Here is a 17,580-nt window from a genome sequence, read left to right as displayed (position 1 = left end):
TATTTTTTCTAAAATATAATTTGTTTATTATAATTATTATAGTGACTATATACTTTATATTTGAATAATTGGTGTGTCAAATGTTTATATTTGTAAATCGTATATATAATTTGATTCTCATAATAATTATTATTTAATAATAGCGCATCTATTGGATGAGTTTAACCTATTTAGTTATCATGTACTCTCTATTATCTTGAAAGGCATAAAATTTTTAATGTCATCATTTAAAATGATTTCATCTTAATAATTGTAATCCTCCTTCTTCCCTTCCAATCTCTCTCCTCTTTGCCATCTCCAACCATCGTTTACGTTATTGGAAGCGAAATCTCTAACGTATCAGTCTCCCATTTCCTCCACAAATATTTGCAAGGTTTCCAAATCGCCGCCATTCATGTCTTCAAGAGAAAACTCCATTATCGGATATCGTATAACTTATATCACCAATCACCATTGCTAACAATACCTACGATGCTGGTCCTTCAATTCTCCACCCAAAGCATTTGCATGCCTCGAAATTAATTGAGTTGTTGAAGAAAAAGGTTTTTGAAGATGATGATTGCGAGTCTTTAGGAATTTGGCCTGGAATGGGAAGAATGAAGTTTGTGTTTACGACATGGAGTTCAAATTAGGGGTTTCAGATTTTTAAAAAGGCCGCTCGTTTCGTGGCTTAATTCAATTAAGCTTTTGTGGCGTTTTCATTTGGGAAAAGGGGAGAGGGGCGATTTTGAGGGCAGTGGGAATGGGGAAAGAGCGAGGAAGGCTAAGTTGCCGCCTGTCATGACTGGGACAGAAGAAGGGGTGGTTGTTTCTAACGTCGGGAAGTCGGGTTGGTACAGGTCAACTTAACTTAACTGTTTGGTTTAATATGGGAGAAAAAATAAAAACTTGTGGATTATATATTTTGGGAAGATTCTATTGTGAGAGAATGGTGGAAAGCTTAGTTTGTTGTTGTTTACTTCAAATTGGGAAGTAATATTATAATTCAAGCAGTGATTATAAATACAATGTTATAATAATTTCATTAATTTGTATCAAGTTCTCAATGATATTTTGTAATGTAATGAATTTAATTACTAAAAGTGGGACCCACTTCAAATCTCATTCGACGTGCCAACAAGTATTATTAGTGTCTGCCGTCTATATATTAAGACATGGCCACCGGACTACCAGTTAATTTAAGTTTCCTTCTCTCTCTTAAAGACCAAAAAAAAAAAAAAAGATTAGTCTTTACAACTTATACTAAAATAATAAAGGAGACATTTCAATTTATTTCTTTTATATATGAAGTTGATTTTACTATTAATTGAAATTTGGTTAAGTCTATAGTTGAGATAATATATACGCTGATTGATGGAAGGTCATCATTTATTTATTTTTTGAGGTTTATTATACTTTCTTTTTCTAACCACTAGTGTAGAGAATTAGAGTATGATTTCATTTTCTGACCCTGCCCTTTACTCAAAGGGTTAGAGAAAAGTATAAAAAATGGTACATTGGTACTCCGTCCCTTTGTTGCTGTCTTACTCAATATTCGAAATAGTTTGAATGATGTATGATTGTACGCAGTGGCAGAACTAGAAAATTTATATTAGTGGGGTCAAACCATGTTGTAATATCTCACATATAAAATAATACGAAGTATAGTATATTGAAATATCACAAAAAGAATGAAACTTGCTAAACTAACTAAACTATTTCTCCAAAAAAAAAAAAAAAAAAAAAACCTACAATACAATCAACATAATTTTATGCCAACTATTATTAGATAACCTAAACTAAAGGGGAAGACTTTTTTTTTTTTTTTTAAAGAAATGGTAAAGAATATTTTTTTCTTTTTGCTTAAATAACAAATGAAGTGCACTCGTATCATTGAAGCAACATGTATAATCAAAATAGGAAGCGATTAAAAAAAGACTTTAAGTTGGAGGCAGTCCAAATTAACAAAAATATATTCAATATGCCACATAGGCTTATCCAATTAAAAAAAAAATTATAAGCCATAGGTTTATTATCGAATAATTAAAAAAGAAATTATTGTTTCCATTTTCCTATCCTATAAATAGAGAGGGTTTGCAAAAGATAAGTACCGCAACACATACATACAATACAACAATACAAACCCTACATAAACAAAATCATACGCAAAAATGAGTTCCTCTGATCAACAAGAGAACACCCTCGGAGGTCGACACCCTGTCGACGCAAATGGTCTAAAGATCCAAGAGGTTGCTGCTTGGGCTGTTGCCGAGTATAACAAGAAGCAGGTAAATTTTTGTAAAACTAATACTTGGTATATCAAACAAAAATCTATCAAACCGTCTTATACAAGAATTTAATCCTCTTAACATGCATGACGTATGTTATTATGGTTTACTATGTTTATTTAATCCTCGTTGTAATTTATAGGGGACAAATCTCAAGTTTGAGAAGGTTTTAAGAGCAGAACAAGACGGCAATATTGGTAGCACGACGTACTATATTGATCTTGAGGCATCTGAGGATTGCAAGACTAACAAGTATTATGCGCAAGTTATTGAAATAATCACTGAAACCCCTATTAAGGAGCTTCAAAAGTTTCATGTGCTTCTACTAGGAGATGAACCCACCCCAGTTGCAAACTAATCTTCAACATTAAATTAAATATGCACGGCTAAGAAGCCATTTTTGATGTGCTTATTATCTAAGTTACATCAAAATATATATGAAGTTCTATATTGCTATGTATGTATTACGTGCTAGTGAAATAAACAAGTCTTGGATGACTTGATTTATGCGCTAGTACTACTGTGTAATACTATTTATTATTACCTAAATAAAATTGTCAGTGGTTGGATCTTAATCGGATCTATTTAAGTGTACATGCAAATATGCAATGCACATTTCAAATTTGCCAATTCCGTATACTTAAATTATCAAATATGAATTTTATTTAATTAACAAAATCATAGTTAAAGAATAAATGAAGAATTTAATAAATTTAGCAATGTCTCATTTCATATCCGAAAAATACACATTAATATAAATTAATAATACATCATACTTCGTATTAATATAAATTAATAATACATTATATGAAATATTAGGCCATAATTCTCATTATTTTTACCATAATGTGGGGACCAAAAGTCAAAGTATGTGTGAGAGAGAGTAGTGTCTACATTGATTCTTGTTGTCATTTAAATGTGAAATGAGAATGAATTACCGTACTCAAGGTAAAAATTTTATAATTTAAGGCCTTGATCAACTCATATTAGAATTATGATATACTTAGTACTTTGGTATATATCAATTTTAATCTATAAAAAATCAGGTTAAACTTTAAAGTTCCAAATTACTCGTAGTATTCTTCCAAAATAAGTGTTGTGTAAGACGAGTTTACGTTAAGATTATGGAAAAATATTGTGTAGAACGGACTCACGTGAGTCCGGTCATACAAATAGAAAAAAAAATTCTTATTTGCCAGAAATTAGATTAAAATGATTAGACATTAAGTTATAAATATCATAAATTAGATTAAAAGTGTCAGGAATAAGATAAATAGATAATAACTGTTTAGGTCCAATTTATCTAATTGGGCCTAGTCATGTATTTGGGTCCAATTATCTTATTGGGCCTGGTCACTAAATGACTTCATATTCCAAGGTCAAGGCCCGAGCCTCCAATCAAGCCAAGTCAACCAAGAGTCCTTTGGTCCGAATTGCCATGGTCAGCCCATGACTATTTAAAGGCCCAATTACTCTCCTCTCATCATGTGCAAAGGTATAAAAGCCTTCAATTCATTCATTCATACAAGACAACAAAGCCTCAAGCATTAAATCTCTGGCATAGCTTTTTCTCTCTAAACACTGTTTGACTTCGGCATCGGAGGGGTCTTCCTCGGATCCACCCCCGAGGCCAGTTTACGTGTTTTAGTTGTGCAGGAAACCTTCGGCCCAGCATCAACTGGACCGGACCAGTCTTCAGCCACTTCAGCGGGCCTTCGGCAAGGCCCCATTGTTTTCACCCGAAACAATTTGGCGCCGTCTGTGGGGAAGACTGTCAAAAATCTTTAAGCCAAATTTCTAATCAAAATCATCTTGCAATCATCTTAGTAGCAATGGCTAAGAACCGCAAGAGCAAAAGCCTTCGTCAAGGAGCAGGCGAAAAGCCTAAAACTCCTACACCATCACCCTCACCGGACCGGAACTCTCCCAAGGGTGCTAGCTCGGGGGGAGGATCATACAGGGAGGATTCCCTTTCTCCCGTAATTCACAACTCTCATCATAGGCCGAGTCCCTCTCGGTCTAGCAGAGGTCAGTCCGATCATAGGACTCATTCAGTGCCCCAAAGCCAACCATCGACCATCCGCTGTCATTCCCACACTCAGCCGAGGACCCCTTTGACGGGGCCCAGCTCGGAGGAGGTGGCGAGAGCGCTGGCAGTGCTCATGGAGGCGATGAGGGCACAAAATATGCCTCCACCTCGCGATCGAACTCCTCCGCACACCCGGCATCAGCGGAGGAAGCTAGACCATGATGGTGGGAAACCTCCTTCCTTCCGGGAACTGGAAAAGTGGGAAGAGGATACCTGGAGAACTGAAAGAGAGAGGAAAAAGAACCCTCAATTTTTCAGAGGATCCTCAACCTCCCGACCAGAAATGCATAAGAGCAGCAGCTCAGCTTCTCGGCCAGAATCTGCTCGCCGAGAGCAACCTGAGACTGTTCGCCGAAGCGTCCTCGACCGACTCGGCAGCAGGGAGCCGAGTGTGCACAGTCGCCTCTCTTTCCCTGCAGCCGAGGCCCAGACTTCCCAGCCAGGGACGAAAACCACTCCTACCTCTCTAAGAGGGCGGAGCGCGGTCCCTTCGGCTAGGAACAAGGGCAAGGTCGTTATGCTACCCACCAGTTCCCCATTCGAGCAATGGATACTGGAAGAGCACGTGCCCACGGTTAAAATACCGTCGCACATCACGTATGATGGGACTTCGGATCCGAAGGACCACATTGCCTCGTATGAGGCTCATATGCATCTTTGCCCCAGGTCCGAAGCGACTTGGTGCAAATATTTTCCAACCACTCTCAAGGGGGTCGCGCAAGCATGGATCCCCAAGGGAGTGAAGCAAGGCTCTATAACAGGGTGGGATGATCTGTCCTCCAAATTTAGGAGCAAGTTTTCCACGGCAAACCGCCGAGAGAAGACTACTGCAGAACTCATGGGTCTGCAACAGGGGGAGATCGAAAGCCTCCGAGACTATCTGACCCGTTTCAGCAACGAGTCATCCAACGTCTCTCAGCTGGACCAGGGGCTAGCCGTTTTTGCAATGCAGAATGGCCTTCAGCCTGGGAAGTTCCTAGACTTCATGGTCATGCATACCCCGCAGACCTTGGAGGAAGCTCTGAACGCCTCGGATAAATTCATCCGAGCCGAAGAGTGGAACAAAACAAAAACCCAACCTCAATCTGGGGGAGGGAAGCAAAAACAAACACCCTCGTCTGAAGGCCAAGGCCAGAAGACAAAGGGAAAGGCGAAAGCCTCGGAGCAATCTTCGGCTAACGAGCCGAAGAAGGAAAAATCTGCCCCATTCACAGGCAGATATGAATCCTACACTCCACTCTCTCTTCCACGCGCCAAAATTTACAGCGTGACAAAGGAGGAGCAGAGTTACAGAAAACCGAGACCACTCCCAGAGTGGTATCAGCGAAAAAATAAAAATCAGTGGTACGAGTTCCATGAATCACCGGGACATAACACCGAGGAATGTATCCAGCTGAAGGACCAGATCGAGGACATGGTCCGGAAGGGATACTTGAAAAAATACATCGCGGATTACCGCGAGAAAAAAGAGGCCGAGAAGTCAGCAAAGGACTCTCGGCAGGACCTCGACTTCCCCAGGAAGAACAGCAAAAGTGCGGAGGGAAAATTCTCTCCAATCAATGTCATCTCGGGAGGAATATGCTCTCGGAGGGAGCACAAGCGGCACCTTAGGGCTCTGACCCATCAGGTGAACAACGCTGACATTTTGCCTCCCCAGTCGCCGGTGCCGAACATGACGTTCACAGCCGCTGACTGCCGGGGGGTAACATTCCCTCATGAGGACCCGTTGGTGATCATCGCCACGGTGGCCAACCACGACGTCAGCAAAGTTCTTGTTGACGGCGGCAGCGAAGCAAACATTCTGTTCCGAAAGGCCTACAATCAAATCAAGCTGAAACCCAAGCACCTTATGCCGGTACCCTACCCGGTATCCGGATTCAACGGGGCTTCAACTTATCCAGATGGGAAGGTGACACTTCCTGTCACCATCGGCTGCGATGAGGCAGCCAGGAACGTCATGACCGAATTTTTGGTCATTGACGCTCCTTCAGTGTACAACGTGATTTTGGGGAGACCCATAATTCACGAGATCCAAGGGGTCGTCTCAACCTATCATTAGCTGATGATTTACGTCTCAGACGCCGGCTTCCCCGAAAGGATCCAGGGCAGCCAAAAGGACGCCCGAAAGTGCAACTACCTCAAGCCATCCACTAGTCGCCCAGATGACGACAAGGATGAGGAGGAGAAAGAAAAAGAAAGAGAGCCCAGCACAAAAAAGCCGAAAGGCCTAAGTGCTTCGGCCCAAGGATCTGTGCCAGAGAGGGAAAAGGCTAGCTCTTCATCTGAGCCGAAAGACTCAGGGAGCCAGCCGAAGAACAAAAAGTCTGGGACGCCTGCTGACATAGACAGCAGGCCAGATTGTGAAGAGTCTAGTCCATCAGTAATGGACATGGACCAGCAGACTGAAACGGTCGAGTTGGCCGAAGGAGACGCTGAGAAATGTGTAACAATCGGGATGGACCTTGATCCGAACACCCGTTGTGAACTTATTCAGCTCCTCCGGGACAACAGAGATGTGTTTGCTTTCTCGGCAGCTGATATGCCCGGGATAAGTCCAGACCTCATCTCCCATAAGCTTAATGTTGACCCAACGTGTCGACCAATTAAGCAAAAGAAGCGGAATTACTCCGCTAATAAGAACCGAGACATCGCAGCTGAGGTCAAAAAGTTGCTGGAGGTAGGCTTCATCGAGCCTTGTCAATATCCAGAATGGCTGGCAAATGTGGTGATGGTTCAGAAGGCCAATGGTACCTGGAGGATGTGCGTTGACTTCACGGACCTAAATAAGGCTTGTCCGAAGGATTTCTATCCCTTGCCGAGGATCGATCAGCTAGTCGATTCGACAAGTGGCCATGCCTTGCTTAGTTTCATGGACGCATTCTCGGGGTATCATCAGATCTTCATGCACCCCGACGATCGAGCAAAGACGGCATTCGTCACGAACGCCGGGGTGTACAATTATAAAATGATGCCCTTCGGATTGAAAAATACGGGGGCAACCTATCAAAGGCTGGTGGATCAAGTTTTCGCCGATCAAAAGGGCCGAAACATGGAAGTCTATGTTGACGATTCGATCGTCAAAAGCAAAAAATCTGAGGACCATGTTAAGGACCTGGCTGAAACCTTCGCCACCTTAAGAAAGCACCAAATGAAGCTGAATCCGAAGAAGTGTGTCTTCGGCATGAAGTCAGGGAAATTCCTTGGGTTCATGGTCAGCAAGAGGGGGATTGATGCCAATCCCTCCAAAGTCAAAGCAGCGCTTGACCTTCCTGAGCCGAAAACAAAGCGGGATGTTCAGCGGCTCACCGGAAGAATGGCAGCCCTCTCGAGGTTCATTTCCAGAGCTTCGGATAAGGGGTTACCTTTCTTCAAAGCCCTGAAACTCCCGAAAACAAAAGAGCTCGTTTGGGAGGAAGAGCAAAAAGAAGCCTTCAAGCAGCTTCGGGAGCATCTGGCTCAACTCCCAACGCTGGCTAGCCCAGCAGAGGGAGAAGCTTTGTATCTGTACGTGGCTGTCAGCCCAGCCACCATCAGTGCAGTGCTGCTGAGGGAAGAAAACAAAATTCAGCAACCGATCTACTTCGTCAGCCACACGCTGACGGATGCCGAGACTCGCTACCCTCTACTCGAGAAAGTCGCTTTCGCGGTAGTGGTAGCTGCTCGGAAGATGAGGCCCTATTTTGATTGCCATCAGATAGTGGTCTTAACCGATCAGCCGCTGGAAAAAGTTCTCGGCAAAGTTGAAAAATCTGGTAGGCTGGCCAAGTGGGCTTTTGAGCTCACCGAATTCAGCATCAGCTACCAGCCGAGGGCTGCCATCAAGGCTCAAGCTCTAGCGGATTTCTTGGCCGAATGCTCGTACCAAGAGACGCTAGACAATGAAAGGAAAGTCTGGACCGTGTTTACGGATGGATCCTCCACCGTAAATGGTTCGGGGGCAGGGGTAGTGATAACCTCTCCCGAAGGCAAATCCTTTGAGTATGCACTAAAATTTTCTTTTAAGGCTTCGAACAACGAAGCTGAATATGAGGCAGCAATCGCCCTAGAATTGTGCATCTCCCTGGAAGCCGAGCATGTCTGCCTGAAAACAGACTCTCAGCTAGTTGCATATCAGATCTGTGGCAGCTACGAGGCCAAAGAGCCCTCCATGATAGCCTATCTTGCCAAGATCAAATCAGTCATTGCAAAGCTGAGAACTTTTGAGGTTCAGCTGATCCCAAGGGGTCAGAATACTCAAGCCGATGCACTCTCCAAACTTGCCAGTTCAACTCTCACTGAGCTGAACAGATCTGTATATGTGGAAGTGCGGCGAGAAAGAAGTGTCGACGAAGCACCTGAAGTGTGCTGCGCTGACCCAGAGCCTAGCTGGATGGACCCCATCCTAGCTTTCAAGCTTCGGGGAGAAATTCCCGAAGATAAAATTTTGTCCTCCAAGTTGAAGAGAACCAGCTCAAGGTTCATTGTCTTCAGGGGGGAGCTTCTGAAAAAGTCCTTCTCAGCCCCATTGCTGAAGTGCGTGGGACCAACAGATGCAGATTATATCCTTAGGGAGATTCACCTCGGCATCTGCGGGAACCACATCGGGGGAAGGACCTTAGCCCACAAGGCATTGAGGGCCGGATATTACTGGCCCACCATGATCTCAGATGCTAAGGAGCTGGTTCGGAAATGCGAAAAATGTCAAAAATTCGCACTAGTTATCCATCAGCCAGCTAGGGATCTTCAGCCGATCCTTAATCCACTCCCTTTTGCCCAATGGGGACTGGATATACTGGGACCATTTCCAGATGCTGTGTACCAGAAAAAATGGCTGATAGTCGGTGTTGACTACTTCAGTAAATGGATTGAGGCCGAAGCAGCCTCGAACATTACAGAGCAAACTGTCAGAAAATTCATCTGGCAGAATATCATCACTCGTTTCGGCATCCCGAGAGTATTTGTCTTCGATCATGGGAGGCAATTCGATAACTTACCGCTGAAGCGGTATACAGATCAGTTCGGCCTCAAACTGGCATATTCATATAATTGGGCCTAGTCATGTATTTGGGTCCAATTATCTTATTGGGCCTGGTCACTAAATGACTTCATATTCCAAGGTCAAGGCCCGAGCCTCCAATCAAGCCAAGTCAACCAAGAGTCCTTTGGTCCGAATTGCCATGGTCAGCCCATGACTATTTAAAGGCCCAATTACTCTCCTCTCATCATGTGCAAAGGTATAAAAGCCTTCAATTCATTCATTCATACAAGACAACAAAGCCTCAAGCATTAAATCTATGGCATAGCTTTTTCTCTCTAAACACTGTTTGACTTCGGCATCGGAGGGGTCTTCCTCGGATCCACCCCCGAGGCCAGTTTACGTGTTTTAGTTGTGCAGGAAACCTTCGGCCCAGCATCAACTGGACCGGACCAGTCTTCAGCCACTTCAGCGGGCCTTCGGCAAGGCCCCATTGTTTTCACCCGAAACAATAACGATAAGATATTAGATTATAATTATCACATATTAGATTATAAGTGTCATATTTTTACATAACTAATATTCTAGTTCAATAGAGAATCATATTGAAGAAACGGACATTGTAAGGAGAGTAATATGCTGAATAACTGAATGATGTTATTCTCACCTCAAAATATTTTCAAATAGGCTCCCTTTAACTTTAAAAAATAGTCAGAAGAATTACAATTAATGCATCAACATTACCCATCTCGGAAGATTGATCTATCATACAAGATTATCAAATTTGAGCAATAATCTACAAAACTTCTAGTTTCTGCAATACCATAATGAATCACAAATCGATTGCAAATTTACAATAAGTAAAATACAAGATGCAGCAGAAACACCAAGTCACCCACTTTTTGATACTACAATGCTATTTCTGCTTCAAAACTGTTACTGTACTTTGAAGGTCTACCCTCTCCAAAATTGTAGTGTACTTTGATTGTTACTGTACTTTGATTACAACTACAGTTCATATGCAGTGTGTACTTTGATTACAACTAGTTAATTGTAGTGTACTTTGGCTTGGCAGTGTCAAAATTGTAAGCTCAATTGTTACTGTACTTTGAAGGTCTACAATGCTCGAGTTCGCGATGCTGAGAGGCACCAAGAAGCGGATGACAGTGATGCCATCAAGGAGTGGCTTCAAAGGCTGAAGATGGTGCTTTACCAAGTTGATGACCTGTTTAATCTTGTCCTCACTGTCGACTGCCAGAAACAACGAATTGAAATTAACAAACAGCGTCGGGAAATGGGCGGGGGAGGGTCTTCAGCGCAGGGGGATGAGAGGGGGAGGGTGGTCGTCGGGCGCCAACAAGTGGCTAGGTAGTGGCAATGGCAGTGGGTGAGAGATGGGTGTGCATTATAAACTGGACTCACGTGAAACGGTCTCACACAAAATCTTTTGTAATATTATTGTAAGACGGTCAGTTTGAAAGTAAATATAACTATTTTAATTTGTCGTTGGTTTGAATTTCATTGTGATGTGTAATTTCTTATAATTCATGGTTATATACTATAAAGGCTAATATTATTATTCTAACTAGGTTAGCATCCGTGCAATGCACGGATTTACTAGTAATTTATCTTTGAATTTTTGTAATTTTTTTTTTATTTTAAAATGTTCAAAAGTTCAATTAATTGACCTCAATTATGCTAACTACTCCTATAAAGACTCCAACAACCTAATATCAACATAAATCACTAGAGTAATAGGTACTTATTTTAAATTAATTACCTAAAAAATAGCTACAATCTGTTAATAATTAATTAACATTTTGTTTAAAAAAAAATACATTTGAGCGGGAAATTTTTTCATGAAATAGCGCCACGTGTACAACTTTGAATAAAGATGACATCAGCGGTTGCTACTTTAGTATTAGTTATATAGATACATTATAATTTTTTGTGAGATAATTTATTACTAAAAATTTTGTAGTTTAAAGGGTAACTTTAAGTACTTTTGAGATATCTTTAACTCGTCTTACAATAAATTAACAAACACCCTCCTTTTTGGAGAATTTGTGAACCCTAAATATCGGGTAAGAATAAAAAAAATATATATTTTAACAACAACATCAACAAATAAAAAATGTACAGGTATTAATTAGTTCAATCAACAAAAAACAAAAAAAATAATTCAAAAGAAGTAGACTTTTGGTTTTGACCTAGCACTTATTAATTAAGTTGAATTGATACAAGTGTATTAATTTAACATGTTATTGTCTTATCCATAATAATTGTAACATTAGGTCACTATAATTGAAAGTTTCAAGTCATCGAAGTGTTATTATATTGGCATATTGCACAAGCTCAAGGCCCTAATATAATAATTATCCTCGAGAATATTATTCATAGTGTAATTCAATGGTAACATGTGATGAGTTGATGAACAAGCAGGAAGAAAGTTAGCAAAATTGAGAGTACTGAACATAATAATCCATAACCTCCTCGACTTCAATGTAGAGGAACCACTTGTTGTTCCGCTTTCAAGTAGAAGGAATGGTGGCCGGGGATAATACAAGGAATTAAGGGAATTCCCAATTTTGAGATACATATCAATGGCGGGATCCAAAAATTTATAATTAAAAGTCTAAAATAAACTTCACCTTAATCATATCAACGTACAAACTGCAAAGTAAATAAACGTTAAAGAAATAAATATCACCGAAAACTACTAATCGTTTTTGTTAGAGCACCAACTCAACCAAAAGCTTAAACTGATGGTTGAAGCCCAAGAATATATTTTATACTCTATCACTCCCCCAAGATCTCACCTAAGCTGTGATACCATGTTAGAGGACCAACTCAACCAAAAGTTTAAGCTGATGGTTGAAGCGCAGGAATATATTTTATACTCTATCAGTTTTCAATAATGCAAACCAAAAACATTCATAAGGTTGATATATTTGTCTCATAGTCAAAATTTTCTCTTTATTGAAATTGAATCCTACACATTTCAAATGACACATAATATAAATAAACCTAGGTAGTATAAAGGGATGGAATTTATTTATTAATTTATTTATTTATTTTTGTATCTACAATGTTGACATGTTGCCATTAAATATGATATGTGATGAATGTGATTATATAGGCAGGGTCAATTAGAGCATTCACAAAAGTTGTATAGAGGTCCTTGCTTGTAATTTTAAATAGTTGGAGCTAATACCTCATCATTGTGGAGCTACGAGGGTTGCAGCTTTGATGAAACTACATACCTTTACAAAGCTATGTAGTTTCACTCTACTCAAAGCATGTGTTGTCCAATTTGAAGGAATAATAATTAAGTAGTTAGTGATTTCTTTTTTAGCATTTATTCTCTTTTTAATTTTTTAATTTTTATTTTACAAAAGGTATGTAGTGGTTAATGTATGGTTGGTGCACCCGGAAAGAACATTAGGTATATTTAAAAGAACATGGGCGAAAAAAAGAACATTATAGATATTTATAAAGAACATGAACATAATATGTTCTTTAAATTTGATTATTATATTCTTTGAGTTTGAAATATATGTTCTTTATATTAAACAATATGTTCTTTAATGTATAAACATTTAAAAAAAAAAAAAAAAAATTCACCCGAGTAACTAGAAAAAAGAACATGTTCTTTACTGTATTATCATGTTCTTTTTGTAAAGCCTTTATGTTCTTTGGCTAGAGGTGATCAAAGTTAGACTGACCCGACTTGATTTTGGACGGGTTTTGGGCAGCATTTTTTTGCCCCCAAATCGGGTCGAACCCAGCCCGTAAATTTAAATTTTTGGGCGAGTTTGGGATTGCGTTTTTATGCATTATTTTAGTTGATTTTTTTAACTCAACCCGAAAAGCCCGCACGGCCGGACCATTTTGGGCAGGTTTGGGCACAAAAACTTCAGCCCAAAACTTGGCCCGACTCGAGAAGTGAGCTGATTTTTTAACCTTGCCCCGGTCCGTCCAATGATCACCTATATCTTTGTCAAACACGAACATGTTCTTTTTTGTCAAATATAATGTTCTTTTTCAAACACGTTCAACCACCCAAGTAACCATGAAAAATAACATGTTCTTTTTGTACAGACTTTATGTTCTTTGTAATGTCACGTTCTTGTCAAACACAAACATGTTCTTTTGTCAAACACATGTATGTTCTTTTTCAAATACTAGCATGTTCTTTAAAATATGCTTAATGTTCTTTCCGGGTGCACCATGCGCATGGTGCACCCGGGTGCACTATACTATTTTCATGTAGTGGTTTGCTATTGTGAAGGTTGTAACTTAAATGATGTGGCAACGAACCCAAAACTACAAGGAATGTAGCTATTCATTATTGGCGCTCTTAGTAATTTAAGTTACAAGTGAGCAATTTCTTATAATCAAAGGGTAAAGAAGCATTCATATGTCTCTTTGAGATCACAAGACAACATTTTATAGATGGAATAATTAGTTTAGTCATGGGAGTAAGGTTGTGTTTGGTTCATCTTGTTGTTGTTTATATAATATGATCGGAGGTTTTTTTTTTTTTTTTTTTAATGAATTAGATCTAATTACTTGATTTAACTAAACTTTGACTTTTTATGTATGCTAATTCATAAGTAAACATATACTCCGTATCATATGAGGTATTATTAATCTATATATTTGTGTATTTTTCGGATATGAATTGAGACATTGATAATTTTATTAAATACTTCATTTATTCTTTAAGTATGCTTTTGTTAAATAAAGATTCATATTTGATATTTTAAGTATACAAAATTGGCAAATTTGAAATGTGCAGGCACACTTATATAGATCCAGTTAAGATCCAACCACTAACAGTAGTTTTATTTAGTTAATAATAGTATTACACAGTAGTACTAGTGCACAAATCAAGTCATCCAAGACTTGTTTATTTCACCAGTACATAATACATACGTTGTAATATAAAACTTGAAATATATTTTGATGTAACTTATATAAGCACACCAAAAATGGCTTGGCATATTTATTGTTGAAGATTAGTTTGCAACCGCAATGGGTGCATTTATCCGAGGCTCGAACACTTCAAGCTTCCTAATAGGGGTTTGACAGACTAGTTCAAGAACTTGCGCATAATACTTGTTAGTCTTGCAACCTTCAGATGCCTCAAGTTCAATAAAGTACCTCGTGCTACCAGTTATGCATTCTCGTGCTGCTTTCAAAGTCTTCTTATACACCAGGTGTGTCCCCTGCAAATTACAACGAGGATTAAGTAAACATAATAAACCAAATTTATGAGACAGAGGATTTGAACTCGATCAAAACTAATTCAAAAGTTGTATAATTTGCAACGTAAAATGAATAATTGATATTAATAATACTCCATAGACCACATATGACCCCATTCTTTAGAGTTGCTCTGCTCTACTCTGCTGAAATCTGCTTTACTCTGCTTCAATCTGCTCTGATTAAAAATAATACTAATAATAATAATAATAATAAAATCTGCTCTGCTTTGGTCCACTGAAATCTGTTCTGTTCTGCTCTGCCCACAATTTCAAAAGAACGGGGCCATAGTGTATCATTGATGGTATTATAAAATTGACCTACGAATATGTTCATTATATTGATTTACGTAGTACATCTTGTACTCGTAATTTATGGATAAAAAGTTAATTACTGTATAAGACAAATTCTTGTAAAAGACCATCTGATAAATTTTTGTTGGACATGTCAAGTATTAGTTTACAAAAATTTACCTTTTGGCTGTTATGCTCATCAACAGCCCATTTTGCAATCTCTTGGATGTATGGATCGTTTGGGTCGACATCCTCATGATGACCTCCACCTGTGTTCTTCTGTTGAGCAGAGGAACTCATTTTTGTGTATGATTTTGTGTTATGTAGGGTGTGTATCGTTGTATTGTATGTATGTGTTGTGGAATTCCATCTTTAGCAAACCCTCTCTATTTATAGGATAGGATAATGGAATCAATAATTTCTTTTTTATTCAATTAGCTTATGTGGCTTATTAAATAATGAATATATTCTTGTTATTTTGGACCATCTACCAACTTTAAGTCAATTTTTAATTACTTGTTATTCTAACCATACACGCTGTTTTGATGATACGCGTGCACTTCATTTATTGTCTTAAAAGAAAAAAAAAAAGAGAAAATATATGTCACGAATCTCACGATTATGAAGTGAGAATTTTTATCTTCTTATCGCCATTGATTCTTTTTATCGTGTATGTGAAATGAAAGTGATTTATTATACTTCATGGTTGGATTTTTATAATCTACGGTGTTGATCACTTCAGAGAATGATGTACATTGATTAATTTCAATCAATGAAAATCAGTTTAGATGATGAGAGGAAAAAAGTTCCAAATCTGTAAAAAAAAAGTTCTAACCACTAACCCCAAAAATCAGGAAGGATAAAAAAAAAAAAAAGAATCTAATAGAAAAATTAGTTCAATGTTTTAGCACCCAAAAGAAAAAGGTTCATTAGAACCACACTTATGGCCTAACAACAACAGTATTGATTAAGTTAATACAAGTGCCAAATTAATTTAACAGGTTAGTGATAATAATTTTAACATTAGGTCACTATAATTGAAACTTAAAAAAACAAGTCATCAAAGTGATTAGCATATTGCACAAGCTCAAGGCACTACAACATTTCCTCAAGAATATGGCGCGCATTACCGATTTAAGTAACAAAAAAATTAAATTTGTTATACCATTAATTACCATATCATATGCTATCCATCATTGTGAAAGCCTTCAAAGTATTAACAATTTAAGAAAATATATAACTACGTTTCTTCCATAATCAAGATAATTCGTGCTAAATAATTGTGAAAAAAATAATGAAAAAAAAAAAGATTGTAGATGCAAAGCCTAAGAAAGGAAGTTGAGGAAAAGGGGAAAAAAAACGATCAAGGCCATAGCACGCACAAGCACGTTTGTCCAATTTCCCTACAATTATGCAAATAATTAAAGAGCAATGTGTACTTTGACTACCGTCCTTAAACTCGTGTTCTAGAGCTGAACCACACGGCCACACGCCCACACCTAGTAAGGACAGATACAATCGGCGAATAGACCATATTGGTAATTATAAAACATCCTTAGCGACAATTTGGTAAAAAAAAACTTAATTCGGGTCTCCGGTGATAATTTGGTAAAAAAAAAAGCTAACCATGTGCTACAATTTGGTAAAAACAATAAACTCAAGCGACGTTCAGACCAAAATTTCTATTTTTTTCGATAAACTCTTAAAAAAAATCCTAATTTATTTCGTTTTTGTGTTTTTAAAATTTATTTTTCCCATAAAATTACGCTGAATTCAGATACCAATTTTTTTATATATATAAAAAAAATTGTTAATAAAGGGTAGGAAAATTAAGTAAATAATAATATTTAAACATTTTTTTCTTCAAAAAATTGTAATTTCCTTAAAAAAAAGGTTGGAAAATTAGGCGGGGAAATTTTTTTCGGTAAAAAAAAACACGGAAAACAAACTAAATTAAACATTTGTGAGTAGGTTGTCGGAAATTTCTGTATTATTTTGGTTAATTGTCGCTTGAAATTATTTTTTTTACCGAATTATTGCCGGAGTTATTTCTTTACCAAATTATCCTCTAAGGGTCATTTTCATTTACCAATCTAGTCAATTGGCCTCAATAAATCACACAAGGAAAAGTTTAAAGACAATTAACATCATATAAACATTTTAAGAATGTATGTAATTGTCCTTACACTTAGAAATGCATAGAAGTATTTAACATCATAACAATAAGAGGTTGAGAATCTCAACTAATTGGATGAGATTTGTAATCAAGAATCACATTTTTGCTCTCTTTATTTTGAATCTTCTACATAAGTGGCCTAGTGACTTATACTCTTGTTAAATTATACGTACTATTGATCGTGTAGCAAGGGCTTTTTTTTTTTTTTTTTTTTTTTTTTTTTTTTTTTTTTTGGGCATCATGATAAGCAAACTAGAATTTTGTGGCCTTAGTTGCTAACTCACTTCTTATTTTAATAAGCGAAATGTTTTGACTTCGTGTACTATTTATCTAATTAATTTTTACTAATGCATGTTTTTGATTTATATATAAGAATAAATGTAGTCTTGTGAGGACTTATTGAAAACGTCTGAATGAATAATTTATTAATATTTAATTGATAAATGTAGTGGACTTATTGAAAACGTCTGAATGAATAATTTATTAATATTTAATTAATATAAATTTTACTTATTTTTAAAAGAAAATTGTAA

The 17,580-nt window shown here is 37.9% G+C and overlaps 2 protein-coding genes across 2 annotated transcripts; one reads left to right on the top strand and one right to left on the bottom strand.

The window, feature by feature from the left end:
* The first annotated feature begins 1,942 nt into the window (after nucleotides 1–1,942).
* Nucleotides 1,943–2,842, top strand: LOC145585576 (cysteine proteinase inhibitor A-like). Its single transcript, XM_081642278.1, has 2 exons — nucleotides 1,943–2,267; nucleotides 2,410–2,842. The coding sequence occupies exons 1-2, from the start codon at nucleotides 2,151–2,153 to the stop codon at nucleotides 2,623–2,625; spliced, it is 333 nt and encodes a 110-aa protein (XP_081498404.1). The 5' UTR covers nucleotides 1,943–2,150; the 3' UTR covers nucleotides 2,626–2,842.
* Nucleotides 2,843–14,131: 11,289 nt separating this feature from the next.
* LOC145586689 (cysteine proteinase inhibitor 1-like) lies at nucleotides 14,132–15,234 on the bottom strand. Its single transcript, XM_081643582.1, has 2 exons — nucleotides 15,052–15,234; nucleotides 14,132–14,541 (listed from the first exon to the last, which is right to left on the bottom strand). Exons 1-2 carry the CDS (start codon nucleotides 15,169–15,171, stop codon nucleotides 14,332–14,334), a joined length of 330 nt encoding a protein of 109 aa, XP_081499708.1. The 5' UTR covers nucleotides 15,172–15,234; the 3' UTR covers nucleotides 14,132–14,331.
* Nucleotides 15,235–17,580: the final 2,346 nt, after the last annotated feature.

The sequence above is a fragment of the Chenopodium album genome, chromosome 16, assembly GCF_948465745.1.
Source record: "Chenopodium album chromosome 16, dcCheAlbu1.1, whole genome shotgun sequence".
Classification (NCBI taxonomy): Eukaryota; Viridiplantae; Streptophyta; class Magnoliopsida; order Caryophyllales; family Amaranthaceae; genus Chenopodium; species Chenopodium album.
Note: the sequence above shows the minus strand (reverse complement) of the source record. Positions and strands in the feature narration are given on the sequence as shown.